The sequence below is a fragment of the Bactrocera tryoni genome, chromosome 3 (genome assembly GCF_016617805.1).
Source record: "Bactrocera tryoni isolate S06 chromosome 3, CSIRO_BtryS06_freeze2, whole genome shotgun sequence".
Classification (NCBI taxonomy): domain Eukaryota; kingdom Metazoa; phylum Arthropoda; class Insecta; order Diptera; family Tephritidae; genus Bactrocera; species Bactrocera tryoni.
This window is the reverse complement of record NC_052501.1, coordinates 64,154,227-64,176,324: the sequence shown is the minus strand read 5'-3', so window position 1 is coordinate 64,176,324 and position 22,098 is coordinate 64,154,227. Positions and strand designations below refer to the sequence as shown.

Sequence of the window (22,098 nt, the reverse complement as noted above, 5' to 3'; positions counted from 1 at the left end):
AGCGTTATATTGGAAGAAGACGTGGTTGTGAACCGATTTCACCTATATTTCGTACATGTCATCAGGGTGTTAAGAAAATATTATATACCGAATTTCATTGAAATCGGTCTAGTAGCTCCTGAGATATGGTTTTTGGTCCATAAGTGGGCGACGCCACGCCCATTTTCAATTTTTAAAAAAAGCTTGGGTGCAGCTTCCTTTTGCCATTTCTTCCGTAAAATTTAGTGTTTCTGACGTTTTTTGTTAGTCCGTTAACGCACTTTTAGTGATTTTCAACATAACCTTTGTATGGGAGGTGGGCGAGGTTATTATCCGATTTCTTCCATTTTTGAACTGTACATGGAAATGCCTGAAGGAAACGACTCTATAGAGTTAGGTTGACATAGCTATAGTAGTTTCCGAGATATGTACAAAAACCTTAGTAGGGGCGGGGCCACGCCCACTTTTCCAAAAACATTGCGTCCAAATATGCCCCTCTCTAGTGCGATCCTTTGTGCCAAATTTCACTTTAATATCTTTATTTATGGCTTAGTTATGACACTTTATAGGTTTTCGGTTTCCGCCATTTTGTGGGCGTGGCAGTGGGCCGATTTTGCCCATCCTCGAACTTAACCTTCTTATGGAGCCAGAAATACGTGTACCAAGTTTCATCATGATATCTCAATTTTTACTCAAGTTACAGCTTGAACGGACAGACGGACAGACAGACATCTGGATTTCAACTCTACTCGTCACCCTGATCACTTTGGTATATACATATAACCCTATATCTGACTCTTTTAGTTTTAGGACTTACAAACAACCGTTATGTGAACAAAACTATAATACTCTTCTTAGCAACTTTGTTGCGAGAGTATAAAAAAACATGTACTAAACGATTGTTCAAGTAATAATTAGACAGAAAACTGAGCAGCGCTCGGCTTTTCACTATTGACTTATGACAATGCCTTGCCTGATTTTTTATTCGTTTTTTTCTTGTCCTTTTCGTTTGAGTTCACTTGCCTTACTCAACTTGATAAAATGTCATTACGAGCATAATATTGTACTTTATATGACGAAACTAACCTAAATGTGGATACATGTACATATGTATGTATGTAGTATGTACATACATATATGTATATAATGTATAAGGTGGCAGTATATGCATATACATACATACATATGAACAAAATAACAACTGTAAAGGACATTCAGTCATATCGGGCTTACATAAAGGTTCGAATATTGACTATATTTAATTTATATGTATATTAGGGTGTGTCAAAAAAATCAAAAATTTTTTTACCGCTTGGTATTCTAAAAAGTATGAGTTCTTCATTTGAAACGGAATGGCCTTTTATAATTAAAAAAAATTTATATACATACATACATACATATGTATATACATATGTATATAGAAACATATGATCTTTGACTATGAAAATCTCGTAAACCCTTAACTTAAGTGAAAAGTAATAATTAAGACCAATTTTTAAAATTTTTTATAAAACTTTAAGCTTTCCGATTTATTGCTGATTTTTTGTTTCATTGTAAAAAAAGCTTGAATTACAATAACCAAACTTCAAGCGATAATATCTTTTAAACGGTCAGATTAACGAAAAACTCGTAAGAGATTTCAATTTCCTATAAAATCTATGAAACGGCAGGGTTTTTCAAGGGTTGGAAGCGATATTATTTATGTGTTATGAAAAAATAGAAAACAGTAAGGCAGAGATATTCTCATTTCAATTAAGAGCTCTTTTTTGGAAAGTGTCTAAGAAGAACCTATTTCGCAGAGTACCAAGCAGAAAAATTTCAGTTTTTTACTCACCCTAATGCAAACATATTTGAATGTGTACAAAAAGCATATTGTAACGGTATATGTATATACTAGATTTATGTGCCTCAAAGTAAACTTTTGCTCACCAAACTTCTACTTTTGCCACTCTTTTTGGCCATTTTCGCTTTTATTCCACTTTATTTCTTGCTAATGTGTGTGCTTTTATGAATCAACTTATGTACATACATATGTACGTACGTATGTGTGTATTTTTGTAGTTAATAAGTGTTGCTGGAAACGTAGACAAAATCGTAATTCGATATCCAATATAAGTATGTATGTACATATGTATGTACGTTATGCTCATTTTTGTTTGTTTAGTCTTTTATTTTGATGTTTTTGGGCAGCTAAAGTTCATATTATGTTGGTAGGAAAATTTCATTGCCTTTGGTATTACTATTTATTTACTATATTATTTATATAGTACATAGATACATATGTATATGCTTGAAAAAATATAGCACACAAGCTTTAATATTTTATATAAATTTATATTTCCGAAATATTACTAAGCGTCAATTCCTAGACCCTTAACAAGTCCACCTGTTCGAATTTAGACAGTTTTGGTTATATTTAAAAAAAAGTGATTTATACTCGTAATTAAATTGTTTGAGAGTTTCAGCAGTGCAAGCAAGTGCGGTTCGATTGCACCTATCCTCACTAGTACCTAGCCCAATGGCGCTACTATTATTCACGGCTATTGTCAAAGCCTTGTCGACTTTTGTTAGCCGAATCAGACCTGTATGTATATTTATTTGGACTGTATATGGAAGCGGTATGTTCCCGAATTTTAATCAACTGAAGAAAAAACTATATCGGTAAGAGGTTTCATTCTAGTTTTTGAGCGCAGTCAAGTACAAGAGCACTTTGGGTTGGATTTTTATGGTCACCCTTCTTCTTAGATGGTGACGGGCGAAAATTCCCCCAACAAGTTTCAACTTTAGTTCTTTAGTTGATCTGCTAGTTGGAGAGACCGAAATCCATAATGACATGTCCGTTTTCAATGTGACACTCCCTTATAGCTGCAGAGGGACAGAAAGTTCGCAATCCTATATTAAGAGACAGTCGATTGAAGGTGAGCGAAATAGCTCAAGCATATTAAAAAAGCACATAAAATAGTGGACAAGGTAAAGCTGTCGGCAAGATGTGTCTAGCTTTTGCTATCCACGAAGAAAAAGCGCAACTGTGAGACGTTATTACAGAAGTGTTTTATGTCGTTTAAGCACGATACGAAAGAGTTTCTGCACCATTTCGTGGCAGTCAACGAAGCATGTTGAACTTCATCCGAGAAATTTGTTCGAGAGAACACAAAACGAATAATAGACGAATCCGATCGACCAGAAAGGTGTTGTCGCCTGATGTCTAGGGTTGAGAAGGTGTGCTTTACCTTTACTATACATTGAAGGTAAAGCGAATTCCACGACGAATGGCAGAAAACACACAATGACAACTGCAAAATTGGTCGAATTAAGCTACGAACTGCTTAACTACCATACACTGTGTCTTCTATGTTTGATCCCGAGCGACTTTATTTGGTTTGCAAAATTAAAAAAAAAGAAAGTTACCACGTAGTCCTACTTTACTACTTTACATACATCCTTAAAACGTATTTTTATGGTGGACTATATGAATTGAAGCCTCACTTCAAGAAAAAACTTTAACTTCCGCTTCACCTATATAAGCTATATAATCCTTCACAGTACCTTTTCTTATAGCTATACGAATATTTGTAACTTAATCTGAAATCGCAATCGGCCAATGGTAAATTTGGAAGTTACATGTTATAGCCCTATCTGATCAAGTTATTCAGAGATTGTTGCATTGCTTTGAACAATAATCCGAGCTAAACTCGCCAAGGTGTCTTGTCTAATGATTAACATATAGGGAGTTGATTTTGAGCGGTCAGCCTGTACGGTAGATAACTAAATCGGCTCAGCTCGTCTTGCTGACGACCTCTGACGTTTCCTTCTGGGTGCTCAGCATTATAAAAAGTAAAAAATATATGTATTAAATATTTACACTATAATTGAACTAGGAGCATATCTAAGCGCAGTTAGAAAAAATTAAAAATCGAATATTTGGTTTTGTAAAAATAAAATTTCTACTTAACAAATTTTCTTATTAAACTTGCCGCCCTTACAAGACGGCGCTAAACACTCCTTTGCGCTAGCCAATTGCCGGCATACACATTGGCAAAAGTGCGCTGAAGTGCTTACAAACAATGCAGTCAGGAAGTCAATCAACCAAACCAAACACATACATACGTACAATCGACAGCGCTGCTTTTCTTGCTGACCTCCAGCAGGACATTTGAATGCATCGATGCGAAACACACACTTCAACAAATATACAGATATGTATGTGTTAAGAAAATGGCCGCTAAGTGCAGCAGAAGAGAGTCCTCAGCGAACAATACGAAAACTGTGAGTACATATTAGCAATTACTTTAAGTATGCTTATGTATTTGTTCCTAAGTGTATTTATCATTGCCGTCGGATCTGTTTGACGCGCACTCGAAAGGACGTCGGAAAGATGTCGGAGTCAAGTTGATGCATTCTTCGCTGTTTGTGGTTGTTGTGTGCGATCTTTGATCGTTTTTTCGCTGCTTCTACGCACACATGTTTGAGCGGGCTTTGCAAATATTTATTTAGATGTGAAGCAAGCAGATGTTTTATTTAAAATAAATATTGAAAGGGAAATTTTATTTTCGATAAAGGAAAACGATTTAGCATTTGCATGGGAATGGAAATTGGTTTGGCATTTTAAGGAAAGTGAGAAATATTTTTGTGTTTGCAAATGTTTGTTAAGATTTTCTTTCGAAAACAACGCAGCAGTGAGAGTTATTTTGGTAGCTAACTCGTTACATTTAGACCGCCATAAGAGTTTGGGAGAAAGATAAATATAATGAAAAATAAGACGGTTTAAAATTGGATTTATTTATAGAAATAATAAACTAGGTACCAAATTTTGGGCCGTTATAGGTAGGCAGTTTAACATAACTTTTCCCATCTTTTTCTGCAATCCTTTAATAAAATAGGCATTTTAAGCAAAATGTTTAGTACTTTTGAATATCAACCGAAACAATCAGATAAACAGTCTGAAAGAGTATGCAGCATAAAAGCTTTCGCTGTCAGATGTAACCAATATATAACCATTTTATAGCCAATATATAACCATTTTGTAACCAATATATAACCATTTTATATCAAATATATAACCATTTTATAACCAATATATAATCAATATATAACCATTTTATAACCAATATGTAACCATTTTATAGCCAATATATAACCATTTTATAAACAAAATAAATTAGGCTTTTGCCATTGTTCTCTGGGTGGAATATGAAAGACGAGGATGCCAAAAAGCCCCCAAAATATTATTAACAGTAAAGCAAGAATAACTTTTTGTTATTGTGAGTAATAGTGTTGAACTTTTCTAACTAATGAATCTCAGGCTTGTAAAAATAAAAGAATTTGAAACAAAAAATTCTTTGTAAAACTATTCAACTCAAGGCAGTAAATCTGAATAGCTAGAAGAAATTTATGAAACACTAGATCGTTTCTGCAAATTTCGAGCTTATGTTAATATTCAATATATTTTGGAAAGTGTTGTATACATCTACATAATTTAGTCATAAAATCTAATTAATAGTCTAGCTTTTTTCAACGCGTTTCTTCATTAATTTCCAATGTCAGCTGCTGTGCTCATATCACCTACACTTAATTGCTCATTTATTTGAAACATGCAACATTAAAAATATGCTTGTTGGCTACTTTAGAGAAATCATATTTCATTTAATATAACATAAAATACTATACATACATATATTGGTTATATATATGTATGTATGTGTATATTGACATATGGAAAAAAATAATATTTTATGAAATATGAATTTCGTAGTACTCTGACACATACTTTGAGAAACTGACGACAAATGTGAGGACTTTATTAAAAAACGAACACACGCACACTGCCATATGTACATACATACATGTGTACATATGTACATACACACATATACTATATATATGTACATATAATATGAAGTGGCAAATAAATATGAAGATTGGATTTTTCTGTTTTTATGCCTTCACTGCCTCAGCCGAACAAATTTGACAGCAGCGAGAACAAGAAGAAGAGCCTGAGAACAACTGACCACCAGCAGCGCGTTCATACCATATCTCGTGCAATGTTATTTGCTTGACATTATTATTGCTATTTGTTTCGCTATTATTATTATTGTTGTTGTTGTTGTGATTTTGGTATTTGTTCGTTTGTGCTTGTCCAAAAAGCTGTTTTGTCTCAAATTCATGAAATTCATGAAAATGAATAGTTCTTGTGACGGCTCGTAAGCACTCGGTGGCAGCGTTCGGGGTGTGAGCAACCGCTGCTGATGTGGGTGTGTGCTCAAATGTACATATGTACATACATACATACATCATATGTATGTAACTGAAGCTTTATGTTTTGTTTTTTCTTTTTTTTTGTGTATCGCTTATTGCCAAGGTCATGCCGCTTGTACTGCCCGCGGATGCAAAAATGATCTTGTGGCGAATTTTCCATGCGCTTTCTTTCACCGCATCTCATTTGTAAAAACAAAAAAGCGAATTTTACATATTTTCACAACCCTGACACTAATTATACGGTTATTTATTTTAGTTGAAATTGCATATGCAAATATTTTTTGTTGCATTTGGTTTTGCAAAAATTAAAACGTCTGTAACTGTCGCATTCAGGGTTGCACCCCCCAGTGCCAAAGTAATGACATCTTAATACAAATATTTTTTATTTTATATTTTCACACAACATTTTAGATAATTTGCGTAATATTGTTGTTAAAATTAACGACACATAACGTAATTTTTAGCATGAGAGAGTGTAAAATAGCAAATGTGCGCCTTATTTCAGCTTTTTTTCTTAATTTTTCTATATATTTTTTCTGAAATAGATTTTTTATATTAAATTGATTTTACTTACTCTTTGTGTTCGGCAGCGCGATCCCGTTGTCTGCGATTTTTAAACCAATTTGAAACCTGCAATCGGAAAAATTTTAAATTAACAATTAAATATAAACTTATTTGAGTTATTAATATTTATGTTAAAATTTGTTTTCTTTTATATACATATTTATTTTGCTTTTGTATGTATATAATGATTGCTTCTATTTTTTAGTAATTTTAATTTTCTTTATCTAACATTTTTTTGTTAATAAATAAATAAATAATAATATATATTAATTTGTTTTAAATTCAATTATATGTACATATGTATATACATACATATATCTTAAATTTTCTCAACTTTTTTAATTCGTAAATTTTTTATAGTACATATGTACATATATACATACATACATACATACATACATATGTACATATGTACGAAAACATTTGAACCAGGCCATCTAAATGATTAATCAAATTTCGGTCATTTGTTACAAAACACAACTTAATTAGCTGCATTCAAGCGAGAAACAGAGAACGATTAAGTGGTGAAATTGATAAATTAATATAAAGCAAAGCAAATGCTACACAAATGTATAAATAACACGTAAATACGTTAATATCTAAGAACATACACATCTATGTATGTTAAGAAAATAGTGGCGATTTTGACATTGAAAATTTTAAAAATTTCAAAAATGTGAAAATTACGCTAAACGCTGAAGGTGAGCATAAATATTTATTTAAGAGAACAAATTACATTTGGGAGTAATCTTTTTGCAGTGTACCAACAAAAAATATGTAAAATCTTGTTTTCTTAAATTAAAATTCTTATTAAAATATTTTTATTTTATTTAGAAATTGCTATTACTAAAAATAAAAAAAGATGAAGCTAACAATGAAATGTAAAAAGTTTTGGAAAACATAATTTCTTTATATATTTTGGTGTTAACATTTGTCTTATTTGTAGTTATAAAAGTTAAATTATGAAAAAAAATGTTTTTTTATTTTTAATTATTTTACATTTTTTATTATATGTGTACATTATTAAAATTATATTGCATTACGACAAAATTAATCGTTTTTTTTTTTTATTATTATTTTTATATTTTTTATTACGAAAAAAAGCTGTTAGTTCTGATTTTTGATTATTTTTTATTAGAAATGTATCATATTTTTACATTTTTGTATGAACTTTATTTTTTTTTTCAATAAAAATAATTAACAGCATTAATTTGTATATTTTTTTAATTTGTTTTTAGTTTTTCTTTGTAAAAGTATGGTTTAAAAAATAATTTGAAAGATATATATTTTTTTTAATTCACAATTTGAAAGTTTCACGTATCTTTGTTTTTGGTTTCAGAAATTTTGAATTAAATTTATAATTTTTTAGCAGTAAAATAAAAATTTCACAAATTTGTCTATAAAAATTATAAATGTGTTGCTATTAGGGTAGCAAATAATGCTTTAAAAATAATTGTATTAACATTTTAATATATTTTTGTAGTCCCGAAAATAATTAATCAAAAATAATTATATAAACCCAAACAATGGATTGAAATAAAAGTAATATAATCTCAAATATGAGATTGAAAAATTAATAAAATGTATATTTGTATTCGCAAAAACCGTATTAAAACTTTTATTTTAAATCCAAATACCAGGCAGAAAAGAACTAATCCCATGCATAAAGGTAAAATAATAAAAAAAATAATAAATAAAAAAAAAATAATAAAAAAATAATTATAATTAAAAAAATGTTTATACTTGAGGGCGCACAGACCCATCATCTTCAATGAACTAGACAGTTGTCGTGAAACTAATAATTCAAACGATTAATTTTATATAAATTTTTCGTTCTGATTATGCGATTAAATTTATAATTGTTCCTATTAAGTAAAAAAAAATAAAATTTCAATAATAAAAAAATAAAATTTTCAATATTTATTCTCAACTTATTGCATATTTAATTTAAAAAAAAAATTGGAATTAAAAATTTGATTTTTAAAATTAAAATTGAAAAATTAAATAAAAATTTAATTTTTAAAATTAAAATTGGAAAATTAATTTTTAAAATAAAAATATAAATTTAATTTTTAATCGAAGATGTTGAGGTTAAAATTTAAAAGCATTTAAAAAATTAAAAATGTAATTAAAAGTCGAATTTTTAAACCAAAATTTTTGAATTAAAACAATAATTAGTGTTGCAATTATGATTTTAATATATTTTACACACATGTAGGCATTTTATAAAAATAATTAGTAAATTATATTTTTTTAAGATATTCTATTATCAAAATTTGTTTACCGACCTGTGTGGTTGTCAGTCCTGTAGCCTCTGCTAATTCACGTTTCTCACGCGGGGAAGGATATGGATTGTGTGCATACCAGTCTCTTAATACAGAGCGAGATTTCTCCTGCGGTAAGAAAAATATATGGTTTTCATTAATTATGTTATTTTACAATAAAAAACAAATACAAAGACTGAGATGATTTTTTTATTTTTTTACACTATTCAAAATACAATTTATGGCTCAAAAATGTTTCAAACTATACAATTTGTCAAAATTTATTTTTATTGTAACAAATTTATTTATTTATGTTAAAAGTCACGTTCGTTTATTGTTACTTACTACACTAATAAGGTCATGTTTTCACTTTAAAATAAGTTATGTAAATCGCTTTGTATACTTTGTCGAAATCACAAAGATTTTTTTACAAAAAACATATGTACATACATGTAAAATTACACCAATTCATATACATACATATTTACATATAAAGTATTAATAGAACAAGTATTTTATCAAAAATATTTCTGTGGCAATTTACAAATTTCAACATTGAGTTATTTGCAAAGCGTGGAAAAGAGAAAAAATAAAATGTATATACATATGTACATACATATTTGTAAAATTTCACTTATACAACTTTAAAAGGTCATAAGTTAATCAAATGAAGCCATTTCTGTAACAAGCACTACTGCAAATATCTTTCCCTAGCCACCCAGAAGCTTTAAAGCGCTGCCAAGCTGTTGTCTTTAAGCCAGCTTAATTGTTGCTGATTATCAATCCGACTTAACAACCTGCAAACGCACATATAAAATGCGGCAGGACACGTAAAAGTTTTAACTTCATTTCGAGAAACAAGTTCCGACACTACTACGATTTCATGTGTTCAAAATTTCCCCCTTTATTTTAAAAGTAGAGCGAACGAAGGCTCATGTGTGTGAAGAAACTTTAACGGCAGCAGCAATTAAAAAAGTTACCCTCACCGTGCATAAACTTTAAATGCAACGCTGTATGCCTGCCCGTCTCCCGAAATTCAGCAAGTCATACAGACGCACACACGCGCACACATTTAGAGACTCACTCACTCATTCACTCACTCACCTTGAAGCAGTAACTCGTCTCTTCGCCATCCCAAATTGTGCGTGGCAGTGGAAATTTGCGACGTACGCGATATTTACCAACAGCACCTAAAGGTCTTCCGCGCAGTTTTTCGGCTTCCACATAATGCGCTACATTTCGAATCAAATAAAAGTGTTCAAAATTAATACACAAATCAAACAAAAATATTATTGTTATTAACAACAAATAAAAACATATAACATTTCGCCTTAAGTAAACAAAATGACGTGTATATTCACCTTTCAACCATAGCGCCTGCAATTTGGCATGATTATGTGGTGAGAATTGATGATGCTCGAGCAGACGATATAACTCCTTATACTGTCCACGATGGAATGCAACAACGGCCTTCGCTTTCAGCACAGACTCGTTCAATTGCAGTTTATCACATTGCGGTAAGGACCAAAGGAAGCGGCCCAGTCTTTCGATGTTGCCAGCTTGTTGCAGTACCTAAAACAAACACATATAAAGCAACAAAATTGAAAATTATCAAACTTTTCGTCTATTCAACTATATATTAGTTAGTAACTTAAACATTTGCATTGCCTTCCAACTCACCTCACACACGCAAGCCACTTGCTCTTGCGTGAAGCCGAAACTGGGCAACGTTTCACGTCCATTGCTGCCACCGTTCGTATTGCCGATATGAGCAGCGCCACCACCACCGCCGGCAGGTCCGATAATGCTGCCATTGTGTCCCAACATGTCTAAATTATTATTGCTTGTATTGTTGTTATTGTTATTGCTAAGAACCGCTCCTGCGCTGATCAAGCCCGTCGGACTGTATGGTGGCGTTTGACGCGCACTCAATACTGCAGCATTGGCGGCAGCCAAGTCGTAGAAATCCGTGGCGGTATGTTGAAGCATTTTGTTGTTGTTTTTATTTTCAAATACACCTCCTTTAATCAGACTTTTTTATATAATTCGATAACTAATACTTTTTACACAAGTTATTGGAGAAAGTGACACATTGCTAGCGTTGTTAGAAAACCTGCAAAAGAAGAGTACAATATATTTTAAAAGATCATTCAGAATAAGCATAGCTTTATATATTTTAGCTTTAAAAATATTTTGTTTTAAGAAAAAGAATAACTATGTATTAATAATAATAGTAATGAAAGTTTCAGGAGGATGGAGTCATGCGCAGAAGTTGACACAAGGGAGGAAAGTTCTCTGAGCATCATTCACTTGGGACTGGCCAGAAACGATTGTTTTACATATGGCTAAAGCAGCTCACGATTTGCGGTCTTAGACGGAGTATCCTCCGAGTAGCTTAAAAACATCCGTAAGAAGGCAAGCCAATGTGAGAAGGGGAACCACCCTTCCCGAGGCTTATGAGCTGGGTTTGGTACCCGCCACGTAAAAAGTGCCCTCAATGAAAGGATATGTTTTATAGAGAAGGTACAATCTTTTATAAGAGTGTGTAAGTTCTGGCGTACGGCGATGATACTGATATCATTGGCCACAACAACCGCGCCGTTAGTTCTGCTTTCTCCTGACTGAATAAGAAAGTGAAGCAAATGGGTCTGGTAGTGAACGAGGGCAAGACGAAATATCTCCTGTCGTCAAAGAAACAGTCGTTCCACTAGCGGCTTGGCTCCCACGAATGTATATTTTTGGTTGATTTATAGTTGGTTGAATTTCTCCCATTCCACAGAGGGTTAGGTGGGTTTCAGAGGTGCAAAATGTTAATTTCGATTGCTTTAATACACCACAAGGTATTAAAATTTGTTTACAAGAACGTGATTCCGATTGTTCGGTTTGTAGGACAGCCACAACTATAGCAATTAGTGTTCCGATCTGAACAGTTTTTTCGAACATTACATTATTGCTATAGACAATAACCCCTGTGAAATTCCGAGCAAATATCTTATCAGATAAAAAAGCTTTCCATACAATAACTTGACTCCGATTGCTGAGCAATTTCTTTATGAGTGACTAAATCGCGTTTATACAGACAGAAGGACATGGTTAAATCAACTCAGCTCTGCACGCAGTAAATTTATAGGGTTTCCGAAGTTTCTTTCAGAGTGTTATAAACTTCGTGGCAAACTTAATATACCCTGTGCAGGGTATAAGATTATATTATATTCAAAAGACAAGTCATAGAAAGTATTTACCGCTAACGGAAACCTTAATTGCTAATAATAGCAAAATTCAAACCTCGAGATAATACTATAACTTTTTAGTTTATAAGTATGTACATATGTACATATTTGAAATATTGGTCCAAAAGCATTCGAAATTTAAAAAATTTTGGTGTAATGAATTATAAATACTTTTCAGAAAAGAACTTTGTAATGAAAGTTGATAATACACGATAAGAAGTGTTGATATTGTCAAAAGGTCAGGTGCAAATTTTGCCAAAACGAGCGAAAGATGCCTGAGTTCTCTCATTTTACACTCAATTCTAGTTTACATAAAAAATATTTAATTTTTTTTTATGGTTTTGAAAAATTTTTACTTGATGTCGGAAAATAATATTTCTGCATTTATAAATATGAATTTATATTATTGAGACAAATCCCATAATAAGCGTGGTTCTGACAGTCGATCTCAAATTACACCAAATCATATTAGATAAAAAAGAATTTTCTACCAAAATATGAAATTTTATTTCATGGAATAATGTCTATATTCATTTGCTGTCAATAATAAACGAAATTTTGTTTCTTTACATTGAATCCTAATCATGAAAAAATAGTGTACATTTCCTCTTGTTTTTTCTTCTCTCTAACGTTCATTATTTCGACCACTCTCCCGCTCTCTGTATCTCTATCTCTCTCTGTGTCACTATAATGCTTTGCTCTGCAAGCTTTTCTCATTTTTTCATACTTGTACTCGCTCTCCTGTGTTAAATTTTCACTCACGAGCGTGCATCCCAATTTGTCGTGCCTTTCGAAAATTGGCCGCCTGCCAACAGCAAATTCTCAAATAACGCAGATCATTTCACTCAGCACAACACAAGTAAGCAATAAATAGAAGGTTCGTATTTCATTTTTAGAAATTACCAAATGTTTACATATAATTCGAGCATTTTTCATCACGAAAATAAGGCAATCAAATGTTTAATTATGTAAAATTTGAAATTTTTTAGTTATCTGCGTATGTTCTGTGTTCTACAAGTATAAGAAATATTTGAGTTGAATGACGAAAAATAATCGCTCTGGTTGTTAGGAGGTGAAAAATGTGTGTGTTATTAGGCACGAAATTAAAATTTTATTATTTTTGTGGCATGTAAAATTTTTGAAACTTTTCAAATTTCAGTAATAGGATTCAATAAATTTTAACATGTGGGCCATTCCATCAATTGGCGACATGGTTTTGTACCCGTATTTCGATCGAACAAAAAAATTACTATTTCTTTTATTTTTTAACGACCTGGAAATTGAGTACAAAAAATTTTGAAGTTATACAATTTTATGTAAAAAACTCTCAGCTTTCTGATAAAAATATTTTCAAAATCAAAAAAAAAAACAGTTTTTGTGCTTTTTCACTCACTTTTTTTTCAAATTTTCCATTCGATTCCTCGTTCAATTTTACATAAGAATAAATGTTCAGAAATATGGGACTCTGATCACATGAACAGCAAAAAAAATTTTCGTTACACGCACACATGCTTTTTTCCTCCTTAAAACCATAAGCGACAACTTTGAATTTTTTTAAAAATATTTTTTTTTTAAGTAATAAAGACTTTTTTATTACAAATACATATAAATATATGTATGTGAGGTTATCGTTTTGAAGTTATATTTGTACGTATTTTTTTATTTTATCATTTACGAAGTCTATATATCAATTTGTTATTTCTAAACATGTTCGGAACCATAATTAACAAATTTATACGATCTTCGCGCAAAGTTTTAAATATGCCATTTAAAAACAAAAATTTCCATTACAAATGCTGCTCAATGAAAATTATGAAAATTTTCCATTAATTATGCTTTTTAAGCTGCCATTAGCGTAATCAAATTAAGTTTTTTATTGCAAACTCACTTCCGCCCATCAATTTAGGATATTAATTCGCTTGCAGCTCATTAAAAGTGGCAACATGCTGAGTTATTTCTCCTCGTTTTTATCAAAGCAAGTAATTTTCTTTGGGCTGGAATATTTGCGTGATTCTTCACTTCTCAATAAAAATAAACTCGCATTTAGAAATGTGTAATAAAACAAAATTTTTGTAGGCAGGTGTAGTATATATAGTAGATTACAAATTGCATAAAACAATTATCTTTAGTATGTGTATTGAAAATTTTACTAAAACTATATACAAACATTTCTGTTAATATTTCTGTACGAACTTTTAGGAATATGAAAAATCATTTACACAAATCTATTAAAAATTATTTTTAATTACAAATCTTATTTAAATACATTATTAAGAAACTTACACTAACTTTTTAAATTTTCATAAGTAAAATTAAAACATTTTATATATTTTTAGTTTTTTTTTTTGTTTAAATTAAAAATATAATACTCCCTTTTATTTTTTTTTTTAGCTTTTCATTAAAAACATTTTCTTATATAAAAAAATATTGAAAATATTTATTTTAAAATTTAGCTCAGAATTTTAAATTAATTACAGATAAATTTTTTATAGAATTGAGTAATCTTTATTTTTTTTTTCAATTAAAAAAATATATTTTTATTTTTTTTATTTTGTTTTTAATTGTTCATCAAAAGCAAGTCCTTAAAAATGTATTTTAAAATTTTGCTTTTAATTTTAAATTATTTATTGGTACATTTTTATAGAATTAAGTTATTTATTGTTTTTATTCAGTTAAAAAATATACATACATACATACATATGTACATACATTTTTATTTATTTTTTTTAATTTTTCTTTAACTAAAAATATCATTAAAATATCTATTTTAAAATTTAGCTCAGAATTTTAAATTAATTATAGATATACATATTTTTATAAAATTGAGACATCTTTATTTTTTTTTTCAATTAAAAAAATATATTTTTATTTTGTTTTTAATTGTTCATCAAAAGCAAGTCCTTAAAAATTTATTTTAAAATTTTGCTTTTAATTTTAAATTATTTATCGGTACATTTTTATAGAATTAAGTTATTTATTTTTTTTCATTCAGTTAAAAAAATATACATACATATGTACATATCTTTTTATTTTAGTTTTTAATTTTTCTTTAATTAAAAATATTTATTTTAAAATTTTGCGCAGAATTTTAAATTATTTATAGATTTTTATAGAATAGAGTTTTTGTATATAAAATAATTTTTTATCTACTCAATAAAGATATTTTTCTAGCTTCATAATTGTATTTAGAAGTAAGCCAAGACTTTTCAAATTATTTATTTAATTTAAAAATATTTTTTAGCATAAGTAAATATTTTTTATTACTTTTTTAATATATTTATCAACGAGAAAATTCAATATCAACATTATTAAACTCAAAATGTTCGATCATAACCGTATTTCCCACTTATTCTCACTCCCGTTTACACACTTGATTCGCTTTCGCTTTCTTTAATTGGTTTTTCTTTGATTTCTCGTCTACTTAGTCGTACATTCGCTTGAATCAAAACACTTTTTCGAAAATAAACCACTCATACATTATTAAGAAGAATTCTAAAATTACACAACCTACGTCGCACGCTGCTTAAAATCATTCTCCTCCACAGCCACACTTCACACAAAACGCATGGTATTACTTTCCTCAGAGGGGTTACCATACAATTCGGATCGTATGTTTTGGCATCAGACAACGTTCGTGTAAACGCAGAAATCGTCAGATCGTATTCACTTTCAGTGATCTCGCTGCAGCGCGATCTGTTCCGTTATACGTACATACATAAGTATGTATATTGGCTGTTGTTATTATTTACATTTTATGTCATTATTATACATACATACACATGTATGTACGTACATACCTATCTTCCGATATACATATGTATGTACATATGTACATACTTAAGTACATGAAAAAGTGTTTCAGTAGCTAATGAAATAAATTCCATACTTTGACTTTTGCGTTCAGAATTAGACTAATTGTAGAATGTGGAATTTGGGGAGTTTTAATATTTTTTAAAATAAATACTGAAAAAAATATTTCGGATATTATAAATTATTAGCGTATTTAGTATTCTTATTATTGTGTGTTATACATATGTATATTATTTTTTAGGTTAGGCTTCGGTAAATGTGAACGTGGCAAGTGTCTGCAACTTACTTACATAAATAATACCATAAAACTTCATTTGTCGAAATGATTAGCATAAAGCACTAACTAGAATAAAATCTACTGATATTTGCATTCTACATACATAAGCACATACATATGTACATATATAGAAATTCTCAACACTTTACCTACTTATAGTCTAAACATAATTTTTAAACAATATTTTTGAATAATTGATCAGACCGAAGTCAACCGTATGTTTAGCATCACTTAAGGTGTTACGTGGGTTTACGTTTACGTTTATTGTCTTATTCAATTCTACAACCTCTAGAATATTGTCCAAAATTTCAAGTTGATCCGAGTAATCTTTCGGAGAAACAGCCGTGAGAACTTGTGCGCTCGAGGCTAGGTAGGCTAAGTGAGTCATCTCGAAACTTCTTCTCGTTTTTCTCGAAACTGGCTTTTTGAAATCGGTTGGCAAGATTTCTCGAGAGTTACTCAACCAATCTTTATGAAATTTTACACAGGTCTTCGAGATACAATTCTTAAAAACTTAAACGAAGAATTTTTTCCGTGCACAACTGCTTGATAAAAAATGCCACGAAATTTTCACTGAAATTTTCATTTGTTTGTAAAAAAGTCAAAAGCCAAAAATTGAGTTTTTGAGTTTTTTTCTTCGACTGAGTTCTAAGTGAAGATTTTAACTAAAACATGTATTTTTTCACATAAAATGATCCTTTAAGGAGTTATCCTGCCAACGCGGGAGCATCTTTTTTCCGAAGGGTCAAAGAAAATGGCATCGTAATGGTGGAGTTTAAACTATTTTTTCCCCAAAAATTTCAGAATTTCTTTGTTAATAGTGTATGTTTTAGAAATTAGAAATTCTAATAAAATATTTAATTTTTTTTATGTGAAAAAAATTCTTGAAAAAAGGCTGTTTTTTACATGAGGAAACCCTTGTAACCCCTTAAGAAAACTCTATTTGAAGCATCCTATTGAAACACGCTTTTAATAATTAATAATTAGAAATTTCACGGACTGTTTCTATATGAACTTCAGTTAGTTCTTAATCATGAATTAAATTCTTCCGCAGACAGGGATGGTTTCGTCTTAGACACGTATCAGCAACAAAGGATAATTTGAAAACAAATATTGATGCAGATGAGATCACTTGATGTTTCACAACCGTCGGACCTAGATGACCGAAACGCGCTCGGAATTTTAGCAAACCTAAGACGCTCAACTGAAAAGAGTTCCTTAAATCCGTAAACGTCAGAGACTTTATAAAATATATGTATGTACATACATAATCAGCATGAGGAGTTGCATCGATTTATCCATGTTCGTTTGTCTGTCCGTCTGTATATATGCGAACTAGCAACACAGTTTTTGAGATATCGATCAGAAATTTTGCGCACATCATTCTTCCCGCAAGAAATTGCTCATTTGTCGGAGCTCTATAACATAACGTAGCAGTACATTAACGGATTTAAGTTCTTGCATGGAAAACTTTTTTGTTTGACAAGATAGCTTCACGAAATTTGGCATGCAGTAATGCCCAAAAAGACCGAGAATGGTTCAGATCGGACCAATATAGCATATAGTTGCCAGAAAATCATAACGATCAAAATAAAAACCTTATGTGGAAAACTCTTTTATTTGACAAGATATCTTCATACAATTTGGTATTGAATATTGCCTAAGGTTTGTACCGTTACAATATCTGTAAAATTTGTTCAGATTGTGTCACTGTAGCCATATGCATGTACTATAGTACATTCATACATATGTACATATGTATGTAGTTTTCATACCTACTGAACGATCAAAAATAAGTTTTTCTATGGAAAACTTTTATATTTAATAATGAATGTCACGATATTTGACATGGATTATTTCTTACGGCAACGATATAACTTTCGAAAAAAAATTTCAAATCAGGCGACTCTAGCCTATAGCTACCATTAAATCTAATCGATCATAATTACGTTCGTGTACGGAATTTTTTGAATTTTTGAAGGGTGTTATGGCTATTTTTTTTTGTTAGAATCTCAGTTGAACATTATATTTTATAGCACATTCACATCTTTATATACATACACATATTATAATTATACAAATATATGTACATATGTACGTACACGTACACTATGCAACACAAGAAACTTTCTGCTCTGGTTTCTCGTTACGTTTACGCATTTTCTACAATACGCAAACACATAACGGTTTATATTAGACTGCTAGCTAGCTCTTCCGTTTATTGTTATTGTTGTTCGCACACTTGCCGTGGCTGCATTGTTGGTGATTTGAGATATTCTTGGATCTGTTTTCAGTTTCATGTGTATCTGTAATGAAAATACCAACGCAAAGTTTTTCTTTCTTTGCGCATTTCATCGTTTTGCTTTATTCATTTCAATTTCACATGAAAATAGAACCTCAACCGCCGACAGTCGACGACTTGTAGGCAATATTAGACCGCCGTCTGAGTGCAACCAAAGCGGCAAAGTGCATATATTGTATATATACACACATACATACACGCATACGTGTGTATGTAGAAATATACATACATATGTACATATGTATGCGTCCAGTAAAGTTTCCTGTGCGTAGATAAGTATGTATGTTTTCATATTTGTAAGCATAAGAAAATTCGTTATAATTTTCTACTTTTCATACGAAACATTTTGTTTACAGAGTTTTGCCGGCAATCGAACTAATTACATTCTTCGCTGAATTCGTATAAACTTCTAAATTTCACAACGAAAAAACAAATACATATGTATGTATGTATGACGTATAAAATCGTCTATGCCGATTCCGATCCCGATCGATTACCACCAGCCGACATTCTACATGTGTAATGCATGTGCATATGTATGCATGTATGTGTGTGTTTATATTTGGTGGCCGATATTTGTTGGTTTTGTTGTTGTACGATATGTTGTGATCCAATTGCGATCGTGTTGTGATGCGCTGTGATTTGATGTGATCGTCTGCGCGATTCAGCGCAACTGTTTGACGTAATACAATTTAAGGAAAACAGCTGTTGATTGGTACTAAAAATTGCTTGAATAAAGAGACTCCGTCATCAAATAGCTTACGAAATTTCACTTTCAATATTATTGAGCATTGCAAGACAAAAAAAGCAATTATTATTTTTTTTATTTTTTTTTTTTTATTACCAGTGGGACCTAACTGCTAGAAAGGTTGTGCGTTTTTGTAAAGGGTTGTAAGGGAAAGGTGTGGAACTTACAATGAATATGTTGTGGAATGTGCTTCGATATATGTACATACTTATGTACAGTTGAACTGACATAACTCGCCACTTTTCTTTAAGTCAAACTCTTGAATTGGCAAAGCGTTTAGAAGTCAAATTTCTTAAAATTTCCTTCCATAACTAAAATTTCCTTAACTCGAAGTTCTTCATAAATCGAAATTTTAAATTTAGTCGCATTTTTCCCATTTTGTATACAGCTGCTCACGTAGCAGTCGCCGCGCGTATTTAGCCCTTCAAATGTTACAATTACAGATTATATTGAGCTGGACAATGAGATTTGCTCAGCCGCATTTATAATATGATATTGTAGAACCGAATATTTCAAACCCAACAAACATGACTTGTTGCGCCATGAAAAGCGATGAAGTTTCTGAAAAAGAAGTTATTCAATCGCCCTCCAAAATTGATGTAAGACATTCCTTTGCAATTTTAATTCCTATTAAAATACGATGGATGAAACAGCCATGTGTAGAAGTTCACGCAAGTTCTCTGACTCCTATTCACGTGGGAGTGCTCCACGGACCTCCGGTCTTAGACCAAATATCCTATGGGTAGCTGAAGTGAGCAGGCGAAACATCCCTCCACAGGGTTGTGCACTGTGTTCGAGACCAGCCACGTAAAAAACCACCCTAATGAAAAGATCGAAATAGCCTCGAGAGAGAAACCCGCCTTTTGATGACGACCATGGCAAACGCATTAGGAATAACGATATAAGAGCATGCATCTGGAATATCCGGTCCCTTAATTGGAAAGATGCCGCTGTCCAGCTGGTTGATGTCCTCGTTAGAGGGAAGGCTGACATCACCACCGCCCAAAAAAGCGATGGACGGGACAAGGACTAAGGCAAGTAGGTTCTTGTGGCATTTACTAAAAGAGCGCAAATTCGGTGTGGAATTCGTGGTGGGCAGAAACTCCGTCGCCGAGCCTTGGCATTCACCCCGAAGGATGAACATCCAGCCTCAATCCGCATCAAAGTGAAGTTCTTCAACATATCACTGATTTGCGTCCACGCTCCGACGAAGGAGAAGGACGATGTGACCAAAGATGTCTTCTATGAGCGCTGGGAGCGCACCTATGAGAGATGCCGATGTGAAAATGGTGCTTGGCGACGTTAACGCCAGGGTGGGCAAAAAAGGTATCTTTGGCAAAACAGTCGGTAAATTCAGCTTCCATGATGAAATATCTCCAAATGGGTTGGGGCTGATCGACTTCGTCGGGACCCGAAATATGGTTATCTGTAGTACTAGATTTCAGCATAGAAAATTCATCAAGCTAGATACGTGGCTGTCTCCGAATCGAAAAGCCAGCAACCAGATCGAACACGTTGTAATAGACGGAAGACACGTCTCCAGTATTTTAGATATTTATTTTATTTTATATGCAGAGTATATCTAGTAATCTTTTTATTAAAACACTTATTTTAGTTTTTTCATATTTTTTTAATATTTTACCTTTTGTCTCTCATCAGCTTTTATACGTTTATTATTTAAGTATGTCATTTATTTTTCTAAATTGCTTTTAATATAATGCAAATATACATTTGTATATTTAAATATAATAAAATTAAATTTGTATACAAATTTTCACCTTTGCAAAACTCAACGTTTTGGGAATTTATTGGCGTAAACAAACCATTTCTAATACGTCTGTGTATATAATATATTTGTATGTACATACATGCATACCTGCATTTGAGTGTTGTCCCCATTATGACAACAACATTGCTAAAGAAAAATTGATAAAAATCTGTCATTCACCTGCTGCCAGCAATGCTGCTGCATCATCGCCTACTTATAAAAATAGCTCCGCCTAAATCATTGTACTTCGCGTAGACTTGCATATACATACATATATGTAAGTGTATAAGCACATAATATATGTATGTATTAACAGTGGGGATAAGACGTTTCATGTCGTAGATATGTCATGCGATACGAAACGATGCGATACAAATGCGAGGCGACACGTCTCAACTGTTGTAAAGCGTACAAAGCGTAAGAACATCAAAAAGATAAACGACACACGGTGGCAATATACAAAACGATGCAGAAATAATTATAAAAATATACGCATGCACGCACACATATACACATACATATCTTGGAATATATACATACACGTATGTGTGTGCGTAAAATCGTAATTAATAGCATGTGTATGTATGTATATACATATAGATAGATATTTCTGCATATGAAGTGCAGCACTGTGCTAATTCTTACAGCAACAACGCATAACTGGTGACAGATCACTCATACGCCACGTCGGCTACACGACTCACATTTATGTATGTATGTACACTAGGGTGTTTTTTTTTAACTATTCATTTTTATCAATTCCATCATAAAATTTCCTTGGAAATACCCTAAAAAAATCCCTGAAAATTTGAGCCCTTAATATTAACATTAAGGACTGGACCAAGGCATGTAAAAATTTTCCATAGAGAATACAGGACAATCGTGATTTTTTATCTTTAAA

The 22,098-nt window shown here is 31.5% G+C and overlaps 1 protein-coding gene across 1 annotated transcript in view; it reads right to left on the bottom strand.

Annotated features, from left to right (window-relative positions):
- The window catches only part of LOC120772646 (protein sine oculis), a 78,623-nt gene that overhangs the window by 36,497 nt on the left and 20,028 nt on the right, over window positions 1-22,098 (bottom strand). The window contains exons 2-6 of the mRNA XM_040101372.1: window positions 10,743-11,175; window positions 10,424-10,634; window positions 10,167-10,294; window positions 9,087-9,191; window positions 6,809-6,864 (exon numbers count right to left, since the gene is read on the bottom strand). Of these exons, the coding sequence (XP_039957306.1) occupies window positions 6,809-6,864; window positions 9,087-9,191; window positions 10,167-10,294; window positions 10,424-10,634; window positions 10,743-11,051 (809 nt within the window). The 5' untranslated portion in view covers window positions 11,052-11,175. The remainder of the gene's footprint in view (window positions 1-6,808; window positions 6,865-9,086; window positions 9,192-10,166; window positions 10,295-10,423; window positions 10,635-10,742; window positions 11,176-22,098) is intronic.